At 43.4% G+C, this 20,065-nt stretch overlaps 1 protein-coding gene across 2 annotated transcripts in view; it reads right to left on the reverse strand.

The window, feature by feature from the left end:
• PPAPDC1A (phosphatidic acid phosphatase type 2 domain containing 1A) overlaps positions 1 to 20,065 on the reverse strand; it is a 137,214-nt gene that overhangs the window by 60,498 nt on the left and 56,651 nt on the right. For both annotated transcript variants that reach the window (XM_012001075.1, XM_012001076.1), the window contains exons 3-5: positions 16,806 to 16,896; positions 11,898 to 11,961; positions 9,684 to 9,808 (exon numbers count right to left, since the gene is read on the reverse strand). In XM_012001075.1, the coding sequence (XP_011856465.1) occupies positions 9,684 to 9,808; positions 11,898 to 11,961; positions 16,806 to 16,896 (280 nt within the window). The remainder of the gene's footprint in view (positions 1 to 9,683; positions 9,809 to 11,897; positions 11,962 to 16,805; positions 16,897 to 20,065) is intronic.

The following is a 20,065-nucleotide window of genomic DNA, read 5'->3' on the forward strand; positions in this document are numbered from 1 at the left end:
AGTGAGCCGAGATCACGCCACTGCACTCCAGTCTGGCAACAGAGCGAGACTCCATCTCAAAAAAAAAAAAAGAAAGAAAAGAAAATGACAGGCATGCTATCGATAGAAGAAAATAGGCATGAACAATTATCTGACAGAAGGCTTGCAAACAGAATATGGAGAAACTCCACCAATTAATATAGTAAGATAAGTGAACAGCCTGTATACAAATGACAAGGTGCACAGCATCATTAGTCATCGGGGAAATGCAAATTACAACTACAGAGATATCACTATACACCCACCAAAATGACTAAAATTGAAAAGAGTGATGACACCAAATGTCGGTGAAGACATGGAGAACTAGAATTTTCACAGATGGCCCATGGGAATGCCAACGGACACAAGCATTTAGTAAAAAGGCTAGATGGTTTCTTCCAAGGTTAAACACAGACCTCACTTTTAACCAAGCAACACCATTCATACTTAGCCAAGATAAATGACAACATACGGCCACTAAAATAATTGTACATAAACGTTCAGAGCAGCTTTATTCACAACTGAACAAACTAGAACAACCCAAATGTTTAGCAAAGATGGATAAAGAACGTGTGTGATACTCATTATAGTGAAATACATTTCAACAATAAAAAAGAATACATTATTGATACTTAACATGGATGGATTTCAAGACATACTGAGCCAAAGCTGTCAGATACAAAAGAGCACATACTATATGATTCCATTTCTATGAAGTTCTGCAACAGGCAAAACTAATCTAAAGTTTAAAAAAGGCAAAAAACAAAACAAAACAACAACAACAACAACAAAACCCTGAACAGTGGCTGCCTCACGGGGATGAAGATTGACTGGAAATGGACAAAAAAGAGATTTCAGTGTTATGGGAATATTCTGCATTGTGATAGGAATATAGGTTACACAGTGTGTCCATCTGTAAAAACTGAATGGTTATGATTTATGCATTTTGATGTTAATTTTACCTTAAAATGCTAAAGTAACTTTAAGAATCATCATCATTGAATGGTGGTAAGAAACGGGACAGGATACAAGAAGGGCAGAATGCTGTACCTGGGGAGATGAGGATTCACTAGACATTGCTGTCTTTTATAGTCTGAAATGCTGTACAATAAAAAGCTGAAACAAAGAGGCATTGGGTTTTTGTTTGTTTGAGACAGGCTGGAATGCAGAGGTGCAATCATAGCTCACTCCAGCCTCAAACTTACAGGTTCATGCGATCTTCCCTCCTCCGAATAGCTAGGATTACAGGTGTGCGCCACAATCCCTGGCTTCTTTTTTAAAACATTTTTTTGTTTCTTTTATTACTTTTTGTTTTATCTTTTTTACAAATCCTTGTGTTAAGGGCTGACTTTCAATAGATCTCAGCAAAGGAGCTACTCTGCTGCACACGAGAAAATATTTTCTAGAGACGTGGTCTCACTATGTTGCCAAGGCTGGTCTTGAACTCCTGGTCTAAAGTGGTCCTCCTGCCTCAGCCTCCCAAAGCACTGAGATTACAGACATGAGCCATGATTTCTGGCTTTGCATTGGGTTTTAATTATAACCTTTAATCTGACTCTGATCTTTTTTTCATAGGAATCAAATAGTGAGCTATTTCTTTGAGAAAGAGTATTTTGAATTAATTACATAGTATCCATTGCTAAAAACATTCTACTTATTCAGACCAGGAATTTGGAGAGTGGATGAATTTAACACAGTGATCAATTTCTTCCATATATTTGCCTAATTACCTTAGAACAGGCTTCCTCAGCCTGGTCACTATTCACATTTGAGGCCAGATAATTCTTTGCCACAGTGGCTGTCCTGTGCCCCGCAGGATATTCAGCAGCATTGACCTCTGTACTCAAGATGCCAATAGCACCCCCCATTACACATGCATGCACACACACACACACGCACACTTGTGACAATCAAAAATGTCTCCAGACGTTGCTAAATGTCCCCTGGGGATGCAAAACTGCCCGGTGGAGAACCACTGCCCTAGATCATGCGTTCTCGTATGTCCCCTGAGGAGATGAAAATTGGTTCCTGGGGAGATCTTAAAATCTTAGATATTACAATTATTTAGGGAAAAAAATCATTAGGAAATTTTTAAAAATGAGGGGCTCTTGCCTAGTACGCTGATGTCCCTTCACATGACTGTGAACCTAAAAGCTTGTATTTTTAAGACATAAAACAGATATATATCTGTGGCATTAACATTTTATGGTGGGAATTATTAAAAAAAATCTAAAAAGGCTCCATGGGGAGGAGGGAGTGATAAACAAAACAAAACAAAACAAAACAAAACAAAACAAAACAAAAAAACCAAGTTGAGAAGCACTGCCCTCCAAAGAGCTCTGTCTGACTTGGTTTTAAACCACCATTCCCTCCAGGGGTTTGACATGCCCAAAGCAAGCCTCCCAGGATCTAGGAGGAGTCTTCCTTTATTTGGCAAAAACAGCTGTGGTTGCTTCCCAGAACCTCTGCAATTGTCTTGAAAGCTTGAGATGTAGGGTTATAAAAATTCAGGGAGAAAACCATGAGGGGATCTTGCCAAGTTCGCTGATATCCCTTGACATATTAGTGAACCCAGAACTTTCATTTTTAAGTTATAAGAGAAACCACACAAGTTGAGGTGACCTCAGACACATGGCCACCAATGTGTCCTGTTGGAACAAATGACCTAAGCAGTCCATGCCATTTTATACAATTCTTAAAAGAAAAGAGAGTGGCATTTTTCAAATTTCCCATCTACCAGCAAAACCCCTTGACAGCAATTTCATTCCATCAAATGATGCAAAACAAACAAATCTTGCAATTTCCCCTACTCTCTTGTTTCCTCTTTCTTCATGCAAAGGCCTGCCTAACCACTCTAAGAACAGCTGGTTTATAATATTGAATATTCATGCTCGATGGCATTAAACATGGCATAGATGCTATCATGTGATAATTTCTCAATTCATAGTTAAAACCTACTTAGACTCTCAGCAAAAGCAAACTCCCAGACACGCAGCTGGTAAAAGACCATATAGTCTGTATGCTCCACCCTTAAGGACTCTGCTATCAATAGTAATAACACTGACGCAAAGCAAGAACTCTCTTAAAAATGATTCCTCTACAATGAATGCATTAGAGCATCATGATGGTATTTGTGACTTTAAAATGATGGGGGAAGAAAGGAAGAACAGTGTGACCGGTAACCTCATGTGTCAACTTGGCTAGACTATGGTGGCCAGTTGTTTAGTCAAACAAACACCAGCCTAGATGTTGCTGTGAAGGTATTTTTAGCAGTGAGGAATGTTTGCAGCCAATTGACTTTAAGTAAGCAATTATGGAGGGTATGATTTATTACCCTTTATAATGTGAGGGGCCTCATCCAATCAGTTGAAGGCCTTAAGAGTAAAGATTGAGGTTTCCCAGATAAGAAAGAATTCTACCTCAAGACTGCAGTGTAGAAATCCTACCTGAGTTCCAGCCTGCTGGTCTGCATATTTGGGGGGTCAACAATGTAACATCAATTCTTACCTGAATTTCCAGCCTGCCACCCTGCCTTACAGATTTCAGACTTGCCAGCCACCACAATTTCATGAACCGATTCCCTAAAATAAATCAATCAATTGACAGATTGCTAAGATAGACAGATGACTGATAATTGATTGATAGGTATTACAGATAGGTAGACAGATAGACAGATATCCTACCAGTTCTGTTTCTCCAGAGAGCCCTCACTAATGCAAACAGGAACACACACTCCATCTAGGAGCACCTGAACACTACACCACTCTATGAAGATGGGAAGCAGGTGGCAAAGTAGATACTGACTTGCTGAACTGAAGGCAGATCAGTCTACACACCTGCAGGGGGTGGTGCTGATGAGAGGCAGCCCATTCACCAGGCAGGGCCCTGCAAAGGCCCTGGTGCCTTTGAAACTAGAGGCACCAGGTACTGCAGAAGGCAGGGGGGTGAACTATGGGGCTAGAAACAGCCAAATAGGTGGAAAGTGCCGATAAAGAGAAGCTAAACGCTCCAGGTTTCCACACCTCCTTCAAAGCCTGGAAACCATCCCCTTTCCAACTCTTGAGGAAGACAGAAGTTTTAACTATCTGAGGCTCTGGTTTTGGAAACACAGATGAGTAGAGGGCATGGTTGAACAAACAGATGGAAAATAGGGAGATGATGTGAAAGACTAAGAACTGACCTGTGAGTGCCTACACCCTTCTGCACAGCTTCCAGAATGCCAGGTTCACATACAACAGGCAGGAGAATGAAGAGGCTCTTCTAGGGAATCAAACAGCCTCAAAGTAAAGGCCAGATGCTAACACTGGAGGTCAACCAATGAAAACCCAGCTCACTCCACTCACCCTCAGTGAAGCCCAGTTAACAAGCCCTGCCCAATTAGCTTTATGATTCAACCTTAAATAACAACATACAGCAAAGGTACCAGATATTTAAGGAAAGCTAGATACAAAAACACACAAATAAAGGGAAGGCAGGGCACAGGTGAAACCTGCAAACAAAGCAGGGTAAGAGATGACGTATCCATGAAAAGACAAAAACAGGATGTTAATGATTTTTCTAATCAGAGTTCAAGAAAGAGCCCTTGGAAATTAAAAATATAAAAATCATAATAAAAATTCTGTAGAAGCTTTAGTAGGTGAAAATTTTAAAGTCTCCCTGACGGATGAATAAAAAAGACAAAGAGACAGTAGGAAAGAAGAGATAATAAAAAGATCAGTCCAGGAGACTCAGCATCTGCCTAATACAATTCCAGGGAGAAGAAACAGGGAATACAAAGGTGAGGTACATGCAGTTCCAGATTTAAAAGACCTACAGAGTGAGCAGAACGATAAATACAAAAAACAAATCCCGGTAAGGTACCTCATTGTGGACTTTAGATGGTGAGACACAGAGAACGAACCATCAAACTTTCCAGAGAAAGAAAAACAAAGGCAAGGAACGCAGTCAGACTTCTCAAGCACAGTGTGAACTGGAATCCTGCATGGAAATGATTTTCCTCCTAGAATTCTACATGCAGCTAAAGAATAGAATTAAGACATTTCATAATTAAACATCTCAAAACAGGTAACTTGTATGTACTCATTTATGGGAAACTATAAGATAAAGGGCTTTTCCTCCCTGGAGGCTTTCCGTGTCCCCTGATTGGAATTCTCAGCCCCCCAATCCCAGAGTGTGGTGCTCAACAACTTAATGTTTGACTTCATCCTGGAGGAAAACATGGGCCATGTCTGATCACCCTTGTACTCTCCGCAAGGGCTCAGCCTGGTACATACCTAACGGAAAGAACTCAAGAAGCACCTGTTGAATCTTCATCAGCCAGGAATACCTTTTAGACTTTCTCTGTCGTTTAAAAACTGTATTCCACAAGCAACAACTGCCCCTTTTTACACTGTGATAGAGTTTAAAATGTTTCAAATGGAAACATGTGCACAATTTGAGTGCACTGGTCTTGCTTTAGTAAAGCTTTTTAATACTATCTGTTTGGAGCAGGGGCGACTGCAAGGTTAGTAAATTTTCTCTGTAAAGGGCCACATAATACATATTTTCAGTTTTGTGGACCATGTTTCTCTTCCGCGACTCCTCAGCATGGCCATTGTAAAGTGAGAGAGGCCATAGACAACATGGAAACGAACAGGCATCTCTGTGTTCCCGTAAAACTCTACCTATGAAAGCCAGCAGCCACTGGACTTGGTCCGCATGCTGTCATTCGCTGACACCTGGACGAGAGTAATGCTTTATTTATTCCCACCATCTTCACAGGAAAGAAGTTTCTTAATACCTCGACGTAGCATTAATAATTTGGTTTTTCCATTTTTCTCTCTTAAATCTATCCTCTCTCTGGAAGTTGAATCAATACTCAATCAAAAATCGAGATTATGCTCTGAGAGAGAAATTCTCTTTTCAGAATATCCCTGCTTTAAGAACTATGGGAAGGTACACTGCCTTTCTCCACTTTAAAGCCTAAGCTTCTTTTAGGTTGGATGAAAATCACTTGCTCTTTGAAACTGTGGTCTCTGCTTTTCCAATCAAGGGTGGCTTAGGCTGCCTTACAGAGCAAGCCCCATAAGAATGCTGCCATGGGGAACTGCTGTTTGCTGAGAGTTTGACACATAAGCCCTTCAGACAAGCGTTGTTTGGCTGCTTATGGTAGATTAAGAACAAGATCCTTTGTTTCCAAAAGAAATCAATGTTTGTTCTTAAGTTCAAAGAAAACCAACTGTTCTAAGGACGATATGAGGACACGGACTCCATTCCAGCCGCCAATTATCTGCAAACACAGCAGAAGCAAAACCCACGTCTACCTAGCATGGAGAATTAGTCTTAGGCGATCCCTCAGTCCAGAACTCCCCTGCCCAGCCACTCAAGTCCAGCCTACGAAATTGATTTCTTAAGGAAAAAAAAAAAGAGTGTTTATATCAAAATGGGAGTCCACTTAGGTCACCCCCTCTGAGATGCAGTCACATCAACTACTAGGCTTCCTGTTAGCTACTAAGAAATCCAGAAAACAGCACTGGGGTTTTTTTAAGTGGATATGGCACTCCCTCCAAGCCAATCACTAACCTGTCATTTAAAAAAAAATGAGAAAATAAATGAAAATACCACCATCAAAGCCCAGAGGCTGAGTAGAATTCTGTGTCTGCCAAGGAGTAAAACTGTGTAACATTTTAAGTAGCATCATAAGCAAAGGATCTAATTGCCTCTGCCAAAAAGCTGGTCTAGCACCGATCAGACGTCAGCCACGCATTTGACAACGCAGCCGAAAGCCAGCCATGTCAGAAAATGCTTCCTGGTGGTTGGAAGGGAGGATGTGCATCTAAAATCGACATTTTTGTGGGGCCCAGGTTCTAATCTCCGATGTCCAGTAGCCTGACAGCTTGAGAGATTCACATGACAGCTATTTCGTTCCCAAGTTCAAATGCAACAGTAGACAGTAAATTGTGCTACAGTCCCCCACCAACCATTCTGAAAGCCAATATTAAGGTTTTTCTTAGAGTTTCACTTCTTGGGTGCTTTTACTTTCTGAAGCCCCTTAAGATTCAGCACCAAGTCTTTGGGAGGACAGAAAGTGACAGGAGGGAGAAGGGAAGAATGAAAGAAGGAAGAGAAGGAAAGGAGAAGAGAACAAAGGAAGAAAAAAGCTAAGAGAACTTCAATGACTCTACCAGATGACAGATGGAGAGCAGATGGGAGCTGATCCCAGGTGAATACTATTCCAGGTACCTCTAAACAATGCCAGCATGGGACTACCTGGAAACAAGGAGACAGTAACTCAATACAGCAGGAATTCCTCCAGCTGGTAACTACAAGTCCTCCAAAACAGGTGATCACTTAAAATGGGACTTCATAGAGAAAAAAACATATTTAGGGAGGAAGCAACTCCAAATGGGTGTTCTGCCTTAAGTCATAGGAATGGCTGGAGCCTACAAGAACCCTGAGCCTTTTTTTTTTTTGAGACGGAGCCTCACTCTGTTGCCAGGCTGGAGTGCACTGGCACGATCTTGGGTCAACCTCTGACCCCTTGGTTCAAGCTGTTCTCCTGCCTCAGCCTCCTGAGTAGCTGGGATTACAGGCATGCACACCAAGCCCAGCTAATTTGTGTGTGTGTGTTTTTAGTAGAGATGGGTTTCACCATGTTGGCCAGGATGGTCTTGATTTCCTGACCTCGTGATCTGCCCACCTTGGCTTCCCAAAGTGCTGGGAATACAGGCATGAGCCACTGCACCTGGCTGAGCCTTTCTTTTATAAGGACACCTGCCACTGGGCTTAGGGGTCACCCTAAATCCAGAATGATCTCATCTCAAGATCTGAACTTAATTGCATGTGCCAAGATCCTTTTCCTTTTCCTTTTTCTTTTTTGGCATGTAAATCAATGTTCATTCTTTCAAATAAAAATATACATAGCGAAAGGATTATGACAGTCAAACAAGTTACCATATCCATCTCATCACATGGTTTATTTTTTTGTGATGACAGCACCTGAAATCTACTCTCTTAGCAAATTTCCAGTCTACAGGGTCGTATTATTATCAAACAAGACCCTTTTTTCAAATAAGGTCACACTCACATGTTCCTGGGGCTGGGACTTAAACGTATCTTTTTGGAGGCAACTACTCAACTCACCACAGTTTCCAACAAACTAGAGAAGAAAATTATTTACTTAAATAAACATGGACTGTAAATGTTTTGTTGTATTTGATCATTGAAAGTCCCAAGACAGCAGGAATTCCTCTAGCTGGTACCTACAGATATTCCTGTCAGAGCTGGTGTCCTTAGACAAGTTACCAAGCCTGCTTGATCCTCAGAGCCCTTGTGTGTGAAACTGAGACAATCCCCCACCTGGTAGGTTGTTGTGCAAGTTGACAGTGATTCATTTAGAGTGTCTGCCCCCAGCTAATGTGTGGTTGACAGGCCCTAGTCTTCAACGGCTTTGAGCAACATGTCCAACAGCCACTCCCCAGGAAACAGCGTTCAGTTATTTCTTGATTCAGCCATTAGTAGGATGTGTCTCAGGTATTTAGGGAAAAAAAAGAGGCTAAAATAGCAGGCTTGCTAAAGGTAAATAATAATCAGACTTGTGGGAGAATTAAGGACTTGGCATCATGAGAAGAGCCTGTCATATTCAAGATGGTCACTTGTGACCATAGTTCTCCAATTATCCCAGGAATCATCAACTTAAATACACCATCTCTCACCACCTGGGCACTCCCCAGGACACGAGCGGCATCTTATTTATCCTTGCATCCCCCATGCCTGGCACAGTGCCTGGCACCTGAGTCATGCAATATGAACTGACGGATGGATGATGACATGAGCCAGAACGCTCAGGAAACTTCAGCTCTGATCATCAATAATCATGTAGATAACTACTGTTTATTGAAAGTCACAATACTAAGTGCTTTACATATACTGCATGGATTAAATAAGATAATTTATGTTACCATTTTGGCAGAGCTGCTGCTCCAGAAATGGGAGGGATCATCACCACTTATTTTAATCCTCATTCCAACCCATAAAGGAGGCATTCTTATTCCCGTGTTATAGCACGAACTGAGGCATAGGGAGGTGAAGTCCCCCAGCTAATACCTGGCAGAGCCAGGGTTTGTTAGACTTCAAAGACCTGTGTCCTTTTCAGCTACATTGCACTGCTTCTGACTCACAGTATTAAGTCTTTGTTTTAAGGCATTCACACATCTATAGTCAGACTATAAACTGGAGATATGGGGAGATGTATATGTATATGCATGTACATATGTATGTCTATATATGTATACATATGTGCTATATATTTGTGTACACACATGCGTAACACCTCAATTGAAGAAATAAACTAGAGGGAACAATGACCTAAACAATGGAGGGTCCCAGGGAGCATGGAGAATTCCCTTGTCCTGAATCATACTGTGCAGGGATAAAGCATCACATGTTACGCTCTGCCAAGCTCATGAAAGCAACACATACAATGTTTTATAAGCTCCAGAGCCTCATTCCAGGCTTATTACTTCCTGTTGAATAATCTTGTTTCTAAGCCAAACGCCGTACAGTGAAGAAAAATGAACTGCGCTTGACATTCACATACAAGTGCTTTGCTCTGCACCTACATTCCCAAAGACAGTGAGCAGGAAACATGACTGGGGGCACTAAGAGCATCCCAGCCATGAACTTACAGGAGGAATGGATGCTGGGGAAGCTTTTGCGGCCCTCGGACACCAGATCGGGGTCACCTGTGCAGTGCATTTCCGAGTTCATCACTCCATCTGGAAAGCAGCGGTAAAAGAAATCGGGGCGAGGTCTACAAAAGACACCATGGACATTTTCAATATAAAATGTTGCCATCACAAATGACCCCAAGCTGAACCCCCAACTCCCCACTGCCCCTAGCTCCTTCCTCAGCCCCCTTGGCCATCAACACTGGAGCTCCCCACAGAATCCCCTAGACACAGGCATTTGAGGAAAAGCTCAGGCTTTGGTGTCAGAAAAATCTGAGTTGGCGCTCCCACGTACCACTTACTCGCTTTATGACCTTGGGAAGGTCACTTGGTCTCCCCTAGCTTCAGTTTCCACATCTGTAGAAGGGGAAAATCAATACTGACCCAAAGCTGAGGTCCTGAGGATAAAGTGACATGACTTACAGGAGGCACCTAAGCAGTGTCCTCTGGCTTAAGCTCCTTGTTTGACAGGTGTGAAAAGGAAGGCTTCATGCCACCCGTAGACTAAAAGTTACTTCCTGTCTTGATCTACCGCTCTATTGTTGGATATTGGCATGGATTGCTCAAATGCCAATCCATAGGTCTCATCCTGAAGAGAATGATAAATAAGTAATCCTATTTATCTACCGCTCTACTGCTTGATCTATTTCAGAGGCTGCCTCTGGGATCCAAGACTCCAGGCGCCTCGTGTCCATATATCCTGAATTTGAGTGGCCACTTGCCCTTCCTGAAATGGCAGGCCTCACCCGGCCTTACTGAGAGACCTTAAATATTCAGCTCCATGATGCAGAAGACACAGTGCCCCAGGCTGGCCTCTCTGGTCTAGGACATGGGAAAGAGACCTCTACATAGGGGTGGCCCTGGGCCTGAAGTCGAGCCTCCTGCAGCAATCACAGCTGAAGGAAGTCCTGAGTGCTTACTGGGCTTCAGACACAGTGCTAAGGTCCACACACCCATTGTGCCATATAATCCTTAGGAGAACCCTGAGGCAGAGCCTGGGGCTGTCTGTATTTCACACGTGCAAAAATGAAAGCTCTTCATTGCTCAAGGTCACACACATCCAGTAAGTGGCAAAGACGAGCTCTGAACACCAGTGCCTGGATCTTTGTGCCAACATACTTCACCGCATGCTTTACTGCCTCACTTGAATGAGGGTCCTTACACAGGTAGGTGATGGCCTATCACCTCACATTCATACTCAACTAATATTCGCTGAGCACCTACCATGGGTGAAGCTTAGCTAATGTTAGAAACACAGCACCTGCTTTCTGAGCACTCCAAGTCACAGTCCTGATCGCTGGTCCTTCAGTTCTGCAACTCAGGTAGGGCCTAAGCAGTCTACCAGAACAGCTGGGGTTCTGTCTCTCCAGTACTCAGCCAGCGTTTCTCCAAGTATGGACGTCCACCTAATGCACCAGAACCTCAGAGGGCCGAGGCCTGACAGTGAGCACTGGTCAGGGCACTGTGGTAGCTCTAAGCACACAAAGTTAAGGAAATACAGCAGCAACAGGCCACGTACTGCCTGATTTTTATCTATTTCCTGCCCCCTCAGTCCCTGGCCTGCGTCCAGTAGATAAAATAAATACTAATGTTCTGAGAGGGGATCTAGTGTGTCCCAGGCCAACAGCCAGCTAGAGTTAGTTAGGTCTTGTATTCAGATGTTTTGACGGCTCATGTCTGCAGAGACCAGCTCTTCACCAGAGTAGTCAGAAGAGAAGGAAAGATAAATGGAAAACAGAAATCATTTCTCAGGGGCAGTAAGAGAAATGTGCCGTAAGCCCAGGCTCAGATGCCAATCCATATGTCTCATCCTGAAGAGAATGATAGGTAAGAAATCCTACTTATTTATTAGAGACCAAAACTGACAAGTGAGAGGGTGTCAGGGGAGGCCTTGGGCTAGCAGTGGAAGGAACTGGAAACGCCAGCAGTGAGCTTTGTCCCACAAGAAAGTATGGTCAGTGGGCATTTCCTTGCTAGTGATCTCCTGCTTTCTAAAATAGTGAGTTCGTAATTCAAAGGAAAGATCTGTGCTAAGGATGGAAAGCTCAGAAGGACGGTCTAAGGGAGAGCTAGATGAGCTCAAATCTGTCCCATCCAGTGTCTGCTGGCCCAGCTTCCTATACAGATGACCTTCATAGTCTAAGTCACCATTTCATTCTTCTTGGAACTTACCTTCCCACTATTAATTTAATAGTGTTTGTGCAGACTCCATTCAAAGCAAGAGCCAAGGACACCGCTACAAAACAAAACCAACAGATAGAAAAATAGCAAGCTGGCTCTCAAATCAAAATCATCATCATCATTATCATCATCATCACTGTTACATTATAATACTACTTAATGACCATAGAAATAGGCATGAATACTTTGAAAACAGAGATACGTTTGGGTTGCTAGAGCAAAATATAATTACGCCAGGACTTTGGAGAGTGACTCATAAAATTCTAGGCCCCTGTGTCATGAAATTTATCTCTCCGCCTTGACTGAAATTTTCACAATCACAGAGGAGCTCATCCATCATTTTCTGGCCTGATATGAACAGATTTAATACCACAGCATGTAGAATTTCTTTTACTGGTAGCAAGAAACATAACTTTTTTTATTTCCTCCCGGCAACCTTCTCAGACATAATTCTAATCAGAGCAGCTGCTGGAATCCTACTGCAGAAAAGGACGTCCCCACTCGGCAATTATCTCATTATTGACCCATCACTGGCCGACAGCTGTCCATTTATTATCAAACAAATCACTGTTTCTGCAAAAGTGCAGAGTCCAAAAGCCTCACTGGCTTTGGAGAAGGTCTGCCCAGGCGGTGCTTTTTGCCATCTAAAACAGCAAGAACTTCTGGGATACATTATTTGATCATACAGAGCACAGGGACTTTCTCTAAACAGTTTGGGAAGACTTTGCCAGACGCAGCACAGATTGTCCCGAAGGTGGCAGGTAACATGAGTCACAGAGCTTTCACTGCAAAGATCTTGCACCTCTCTCCTGTCGTTTATTGAGAGTGCATAAAAGGCAGAGTCATCACCATCAATGTGATAGAAGGTCAAATGCCTCACAGAAGCAATAAAAACCTATTGATGCTCCATTCCACTGCTTTGTTGAATAATAAAGCATGTGAGCTACCATTTCCCTTTGGCAAATATTAACTGTTCAATACTGGCTGAGATTTATATAAGAATTTAGCAGTGAATGGGGGCATTTTCGGGAAGGAGCTGCCTAGGGCAATTCACGGCCCATCGAGAGAGACAAATATGTTGTTCTATGAGCAGAAAGTACTGTGGAATGGCCAGTACCACTAAGAGCATGAGCCACAGAGATGGGAACACAACCCACCTGTTTTTAACAAGTCATCTGAAGCAGAGAGAATGGGAGGGACACATTCAAATGAACATCTTTGTCAAAGGGAAACAAATCACCTACGTGTGAGATGGGGGCAACTGGCCATATCCGAGTGTGGCAGAAAGGAGGGACAGGCCACAGACTTGGAGGGCAGAGCGTGAATCAGCAGCACAGCACTGCCATTAAAACACGGAGCATGAAATGGGGGTGCAGAAATTGGAACTGAATATGAGGGAACTTGGAAAGATCCACTGACTGCATTCTGAACACATAGACCCTTCCTTCCTCAAATGCCAGCTCCCCTTCTCTCTGGCAAGCTCAGAGCACTGTGGAGAGGCCTCTCTCCAAGAGGGGAGAAAAAATTCCCTAGAATATCTTTGCCATGTTCTCTCCACAAACCCTGATAATTAACAGGTTGTGAGATTGCCGGGAAATTACTGTGGTCTTTTCTCTGTTAGGGCTGGCCTGCCAGGCTCACTGCTGTGTTTTCCCAGTGGGGCTGGACTCATTCTCATCCTGGTCCTAGCATGGCCTCTCTGGGAACAAGCATCCTTGGCCAATTCCCTATCACCCCACGTAGATCTTGGTGAACTTCATACACAGCCACATGGATCACTTCCCCAGCCTCTGAGCCTCGTGGGCTTATCACAGCACAGAGCCGTTCTTTAAAAAGTCTGAAGTAGCTAAGCTGGAAAATGTACGGATGTGTTATAACCACCAACAATTGGCAATTTTCCTGTCTGATCCAAACACCTGAAGGAAGCAGAAAGGTAGGAAGCTGGTGATGATATTTAACACAGTCATTTCAGCATTATAGCAGGAACCTAAACTGCTTAATATTTTTATCAGAATAGCACAACCCTCTGGGAATCAATGCAGGAGCCCCTCACTGATACCAGAGAGAAAGCTGTGCTGGGATCAGACCCATAAAAGGCTGGACAAACAGGAAAATAAATGGCCCCCATCAGGAATGCTTGTTCATTAACAATAACCCAGTGGGTCTGGTCATAAAGGCTGTTCTGTTTTTACAGCATCCCACAGCACTGTGGGTTTGAGAGAAGAGTCAAAAAGACAAACCATACTGCGTCTGATAAAAAATTTCAAAGCAACGTGTCCCGTGAGTTGGCTTGTAAGCAGCCTGTACTCAGGACACTACTGGTTATAAGCATTCCAGGGGATTAGAGGGCTTTTGTTGTTCCTTTCATTGATGTAGGAAATCAGTACTATTGTGCTTTTGTAACAGGGTTCCTAGAGTATACACACCTGACTGTTTTGCAGCCTGAATTCCGAAAAGCCCAATGCTGCATGGGGCAAACCTCACTCCTCTCAACCAATGCCAGATGCACAAACATGGCCACTGTTTACCTGGAGATGAGGGCAGCACTTGGGATCCAGGTTTGGAAGCCTGGGTTAAAGTCTGCTGAAGACATCTGAGTAAAGAAGAGCACTGAGAACTAAACCTCCTGGTTGATAGAGTCCTGAATTCCAGACAACACTGGAAAATCTACACCCACTTTTCTATCCTTGGCTTTTAAAGATCACCCACCTCCACCCCCTACTTCCAAGGCTTCCTAAAAGTAGCAATTAAAAAAAAAAAAAAAACTTCTACACACAATGGGAGGCTGTTCATCATTTTTATAGGGCAGGCTGTCATTTATTTAGGCAAACAGAACATCCAATAATTCTACCTTCTCTGTTAACATATAGCAGACAGAGTATGATGTTCAGTTTTGAAATGTCAACCCAAGGGAGATTTCGCTCAGAATGAAAAGTCTGGAGAAGGCAACTGTGAGCTACTCACTGCTGTGACAGCAGCCCCACTCCAAAAGCCGGCCGTCAGTGAGAACCACAACCATGAAAGACAGTTCTTACCCACAGTCACTTATCTTGAGACTCCATGCCAGGGGAGCCACTAGAATAAAGCATGAACTAAAGGGATTTCCAAGTGAACTGAGAGGGCCCCCAACAGCACTTTTTGGAGACTATGGTGATATCCATCCAAACACTGCCTGGCCACTCAAGACATGTGTGAAGGGACACCTACCTGCGTCCTTGGAGAATGTGACCTTTTCCCACCTCAGTTGAGGAGACTGAAACCTGTGACCAAAAGGCCAAGCCATACAAGGGCAGCCTGCGGTACACACCTGACCTGAGGGAGGGCATCGACAGGCTGGTCAGGGACTCACGGTTTTTGTGGCCAGGCTGGAGAAATGAGCTGACTCTGTCTAGGAAGTACAGAGACTCTGTCCAGGAAGTCTGGACCAAGAAACACAGTGAAGCTTGGTGGGTGGGCATCAAAGTTGAACAAGCAGACAGATTAGGGGCAGAAGCCACCACCACTGCAAGCCCAAGTCTCACATACACCAGAGACATGGGGCAGCAGAAACAAAGTCGAGGCAGAGGAGTCAGGCTGGGAGTGTCAGGAGAAGAGGGAAGGCATACTGCAGTGGTCATGAGCCAAGAGGGAGGTCTCCCCTCCTGATGGCCCAGTTCCCCATTCCAGTCCCTGTGAGGTGCCTCTGAACTTTTCCCCCTTTTTCTTGGATGTCTGTGAGATTGCTTATCAGAACCCTGTAATTAAACCCCTAATTTATTTGAGCTAATTTGAGAGGGATTCTGTTCCTTTCACCTAGATAGGGCCTAACAGAAGCCTGGTTATATAGGAAGCATTCTGTGTGCTGCTTTAGAGCAGGAGCTGCTTGTTGTCCCACACGCCCTAGATGCAGCTCTCACACTCACTCCCTTACCATGAAAAAGGGAGGACCATATTTTGCTACATTTTCATTTCCTCAAAGCCCAATAATTAACAAACACACCCTTAAGTGAAGGCTCTCATTTTCCAGACTTACTGTGCCATTGAATGGTAAGTCCATATAACACACCAAAGACAAAATTTGGGCTGAGGATTTGGGTAACTTTTAGGTGACTGTCAAAAAAAGAAAAAATCAACCTGATTTGGTTTTTCTCATGGTCAAAAAGCTGAAAACTTGGCTACAGGTTAGTTTATTTTGTTTGCTAAACAAGCCAGGTAGTTTTGGCTATCTCTTGGTGCTGTCATTTACTCAGGATTTGATTAACATGAAGACCAGAAAAACACATTTAATCCTGAAATGTCAAACTCTTGTCTCCTGCAGACATGGCTTAGCTTGGGAAGAATTTATAACAATGATGTTCTAACCAATGACAAAGATCATAACACTCTTCACATAATAGTGAACACTTAACTACCAAAATGTCTTCAAATTTAAGATGAGTTATAGAGTTTGTTTGTAATATCTATTTTATTTTACACCCGCACTTGCCCATTATTGCCTTTATGCAACAGTGTTTGGTCGAGGAGTCTGTTGTTGATTTCTGAATTGCCCAAAATGTGGGTCTATTAGCCAAAAATGTGAGACTGGACAGTCAGAGGTAACAAAGTTTTAGATTTACTTTGCCTACTGCCAAGAGCTGCCCGGAGTGTGCGCCTGAGCAGCACAGCTCTCTGGTGTGTACAGGGTGTTACGAGCATTCAGCACAATGGACAGCGACAGCGGGCGGCCTCTGACCATCCTCCATTTAGGACTGCACACTGGCTCTTATTTGGACTTAAAGTTTATCTTTATTTTATGTTATTCCTCCCCAGCTTAATTTGACCAAAAGAAAAAATCAGTTGGATGCAACTGAGATTTCTTAAATGCGATCATCTAATTAAGGCCAGCCCCATTCCCTAAAGCAGGAACGGTGAATACTCTACCTAAGAAGGCTTCCTTAATTTCAGTCTTGTCTGTTCGCCGGATAATTTTCACCACACAAATAACAGCCAGGGGTGTGAGGAAAGAAATTGCCTGGAAGAAATAACAAACAATCCCTTATGAGGACATCAGTTTGCTATCAGAAGGGCTGATTGATAATTAGTTCCCGTTAGCTTCATTTAGACTCCCTGGTTGAATAATCTTACTGAACTCCTGACCTCAAACAAAAAAAAAGGATGATGTATGTCTGTGCTTAGAGACTCCACAGACTTTAAAAATGGAAGATCTGATTGTAGGTTATAATTGATTTGTAATTGCTGAGAGCCATGTTTAAAGCAGTGACTTTTTAAATGGAAAAAAAATAGTCTATAATTATAATGAATCATGTTTGCCAGTAATTCCCCTCATGCTCTCCTCTGTGGAAGGGTGAAGAACCCTTGGCTTCCCACTCCCATCTCTCTGGAAACACGAGTGCATTTGGGACTCACTTAGAGTCAATCAATTCATTCCTTTTTGGTGTTCTTTTGTTGAATATTTATCTCTTCTGCAAAGCAGAGTTTAGTCTGTTTGCATAAAGACTCTCCTCTTCCCTTCCTCTATCCCCTTTCCTCCACATAGATGCTCAACTCAGACTTAATGAGTTAAACTGGTGGGTTTCAGATGCAACCAACACTCATTACAAAACCTACTGTGAAGTGGAAACCATGGTAGTTGCCATCAAGTCCAGGAGACTCTTACATCCTCATGATAGCTCTGTGACTGCCTCCTCCAGGCTTGAGGACTAGGTGATGCGCCTGGGAACACAGAACTGGAGAGGGGTGAGGCCAGGATTTGGGGACAATGTTTCCCTTCCCATATTGAGTCTTTATTCCAGCTTTCCATAATTAGTAAATTGTTTTTCAACATTCCACCAACCATATAAAAGGTATTTATGTTACTTCCTCATGACTATAACATCTCAGGATAACAACATCAGAAGGGACTGAACATCTTACAAATCCAGAATTGGCCTACCAGTCAGTCGTGGGAGGGCTGGGATGTAACTGTTGACCAATAGTGTTCATAATTCTGGAAATCTCCCTCTCCACTCTAGCAAGCCATCACTTTTTGGAGAGGGGCTTCCTGATGGGACTAAGGCATGGCTGGAAGATGCTCTTCTTTTTTAAATTTATTTTTTATTTTTTGAGATGGAGTCTCACTCTGTCACCAGGCTGGAGTGCAGTGGCATGATCTCCGCTCACTGCAACCTCCACCTCCCAGGTTCCAGCAATTCTCCTGCCTCAGCCTCTTGAGTAGCTGGGACTACAGGTGTGCACCACCATGCCCAGCTCATTTTTGTATTTTTAGCAGAGACAGGATTTCACTATGTTGACCAGGAGCTCTTCTTTTGTAAAAACAGAATTCACCCAAATGAATGCAGGCTTTTAAAATTATTTGAGATGCTCCACACCCTTACTACAATCAGACAGCTAGAGTTCAAATCATCCTGGGGACTCCCCTTTGGGAACTGTCTTCAGATGCCACTTGTATGAGACATGAAAAAAGCCCTCTCCTCACCTGTCACTATTTATTTCTGACCAGAAGTGGTAGTAACCAGTTTGATGATTCAGCTGTGGCCCTGAATGATTTAGACTGTTTAAAAGTCAAATAAGCAAGTCTTGCCACCATGGAGGGTATTCAGGTGCTAAAGGCAGATGCATGAGAGGAGATTCAGAACCACTACAGAGAAAGCAGAGGATTCCCTTGGGGGCTATTCAGAAGGGCAACACTCATGAGTTAAGAGGTCCAGTAAGTCTGTGAAAGTTGCCGTAAGTTATTGGGCAGCTCTCACACCTAAATAACTATATGGCTTGTTAAAGTACTGATTTCCTCAAACATGCTTATATAGCAGGCCTAGAAATGTATATTTTTACCAGTATCTCAAATGGTACTGATGCTGATGATTGAGAATTATGCCTTAGACTTTTGACTCTCGCATTTAGTGCTTAAAGAACAAGAACTGAAGCACCACTTACTAAAGTCCAACGTTATGGTCAAGGCCAAAGAAGTCCTTGTTTCTCCAAATCCAAACATGAAGCCCACCAGCTTACCTTTCTGTTTTCTGTCCCTTCAAGCACTGCATACAGACCAGGCAATGTGCTCCCAAATAGGAGAAAGCAACTCACCAAATAGGGGATGGCCCAGTAATGACCACCAATTCAGCGTTTATATAGGAGAACAACACGGTTCTGAAGGAAATATTTCAAGACAATCCCAGCTGGTATAATCTAAGGTTAGGCAATAATGAAACCCTAGAAAAAAATTTGAGTTGGGATGACTTGCCCAATGAGGCTTCCAAAGGAAATTCCAGAGCAGAAAGTCACTGCCCACACAAGAGATGTGGGTGCCAGGTGGGAGGTGCTCAGGATCAAGGTCAAGTGTGCAGGCTGAAGAATTCATTAGAGCTGCTCAATGACTTCAAGCTAGTGGCCTGATGGTCCAGTGATCTCCTTTAGAACCGTTGCCTGCCTCAACTTGCCTCTTCCTAATTGGACCTTCACCTCTACTTCCCGAACAAGGCTGGACTTAATTTAACTCATGCTACAACTTCCCTAGGTAGATGTATTTTGGTGTCTAGGACCACTATCAACTGCTCTTGAGCCAAGGCTAAGCACCCAGGAGGGCCCAAGGCTCCCCACCTCAAGGGCTTCCCAGGCGAGGAAATGCAGCCTTCAAAGTGCCGTGTGGCTGCAGCCAGAGTGGCTTCAGCAGAGGTGACTGTGTGATTGCAAGATGTGGCTTGTTTCCTCCTCTCATCCTAACAGCAATGGGCCGTGGTGTCTCATTTCTTCTTCTGGAAATGTATCAGCCATATCCTTGGGTAGCAGGGTCCATGAATCAGGATGGATAGAGACATAGTTACATGTATCATTCACCCCCTTGTATACAAACATTTTTTAACTGAAAGTTGGAATTAAGAGGTGAACTTCAGAAGCCAACACATTAGGAAAACAACCTCCTCCTGGGGCAAAACACCTGTGAACTGAGTGAAGGAGGAATGAAGAGAGTAAGCACCCCACCACCTCACTTTCACTCAGCAAAGCAGATTGAATTGAAGTCAGTGCATATGCATTCCACTCTTCGGACAAAGGCCATTGGTAGCTGCGGTTCTGCTGCTCGGGCCAGGGGAGCAGATGACGATGGACAGAGGGACATAAGTTGGGGATGTTCCCTTGTACCTCCACACATGGGCAGAGATGGGGGGAAAACATGAGCAAGCAAA

This window comes from Mandrillus leucophaeus, unplaced genomic scaffold (genome assembly GCF_000951045.1).
Source record: "Mandrillus leucophaeus isolate KB7577 unplaced genomic scaffold, Mleu.le_1.0 Scaffold65, whole genome shotgun sequence".
Taxonomy (NCBI): Eukaryota; Metazoa; Chordata; class Mammalia; order Primates; family Cercopithecidae; genus Mandrillus; species Mandrillus leucophaeus.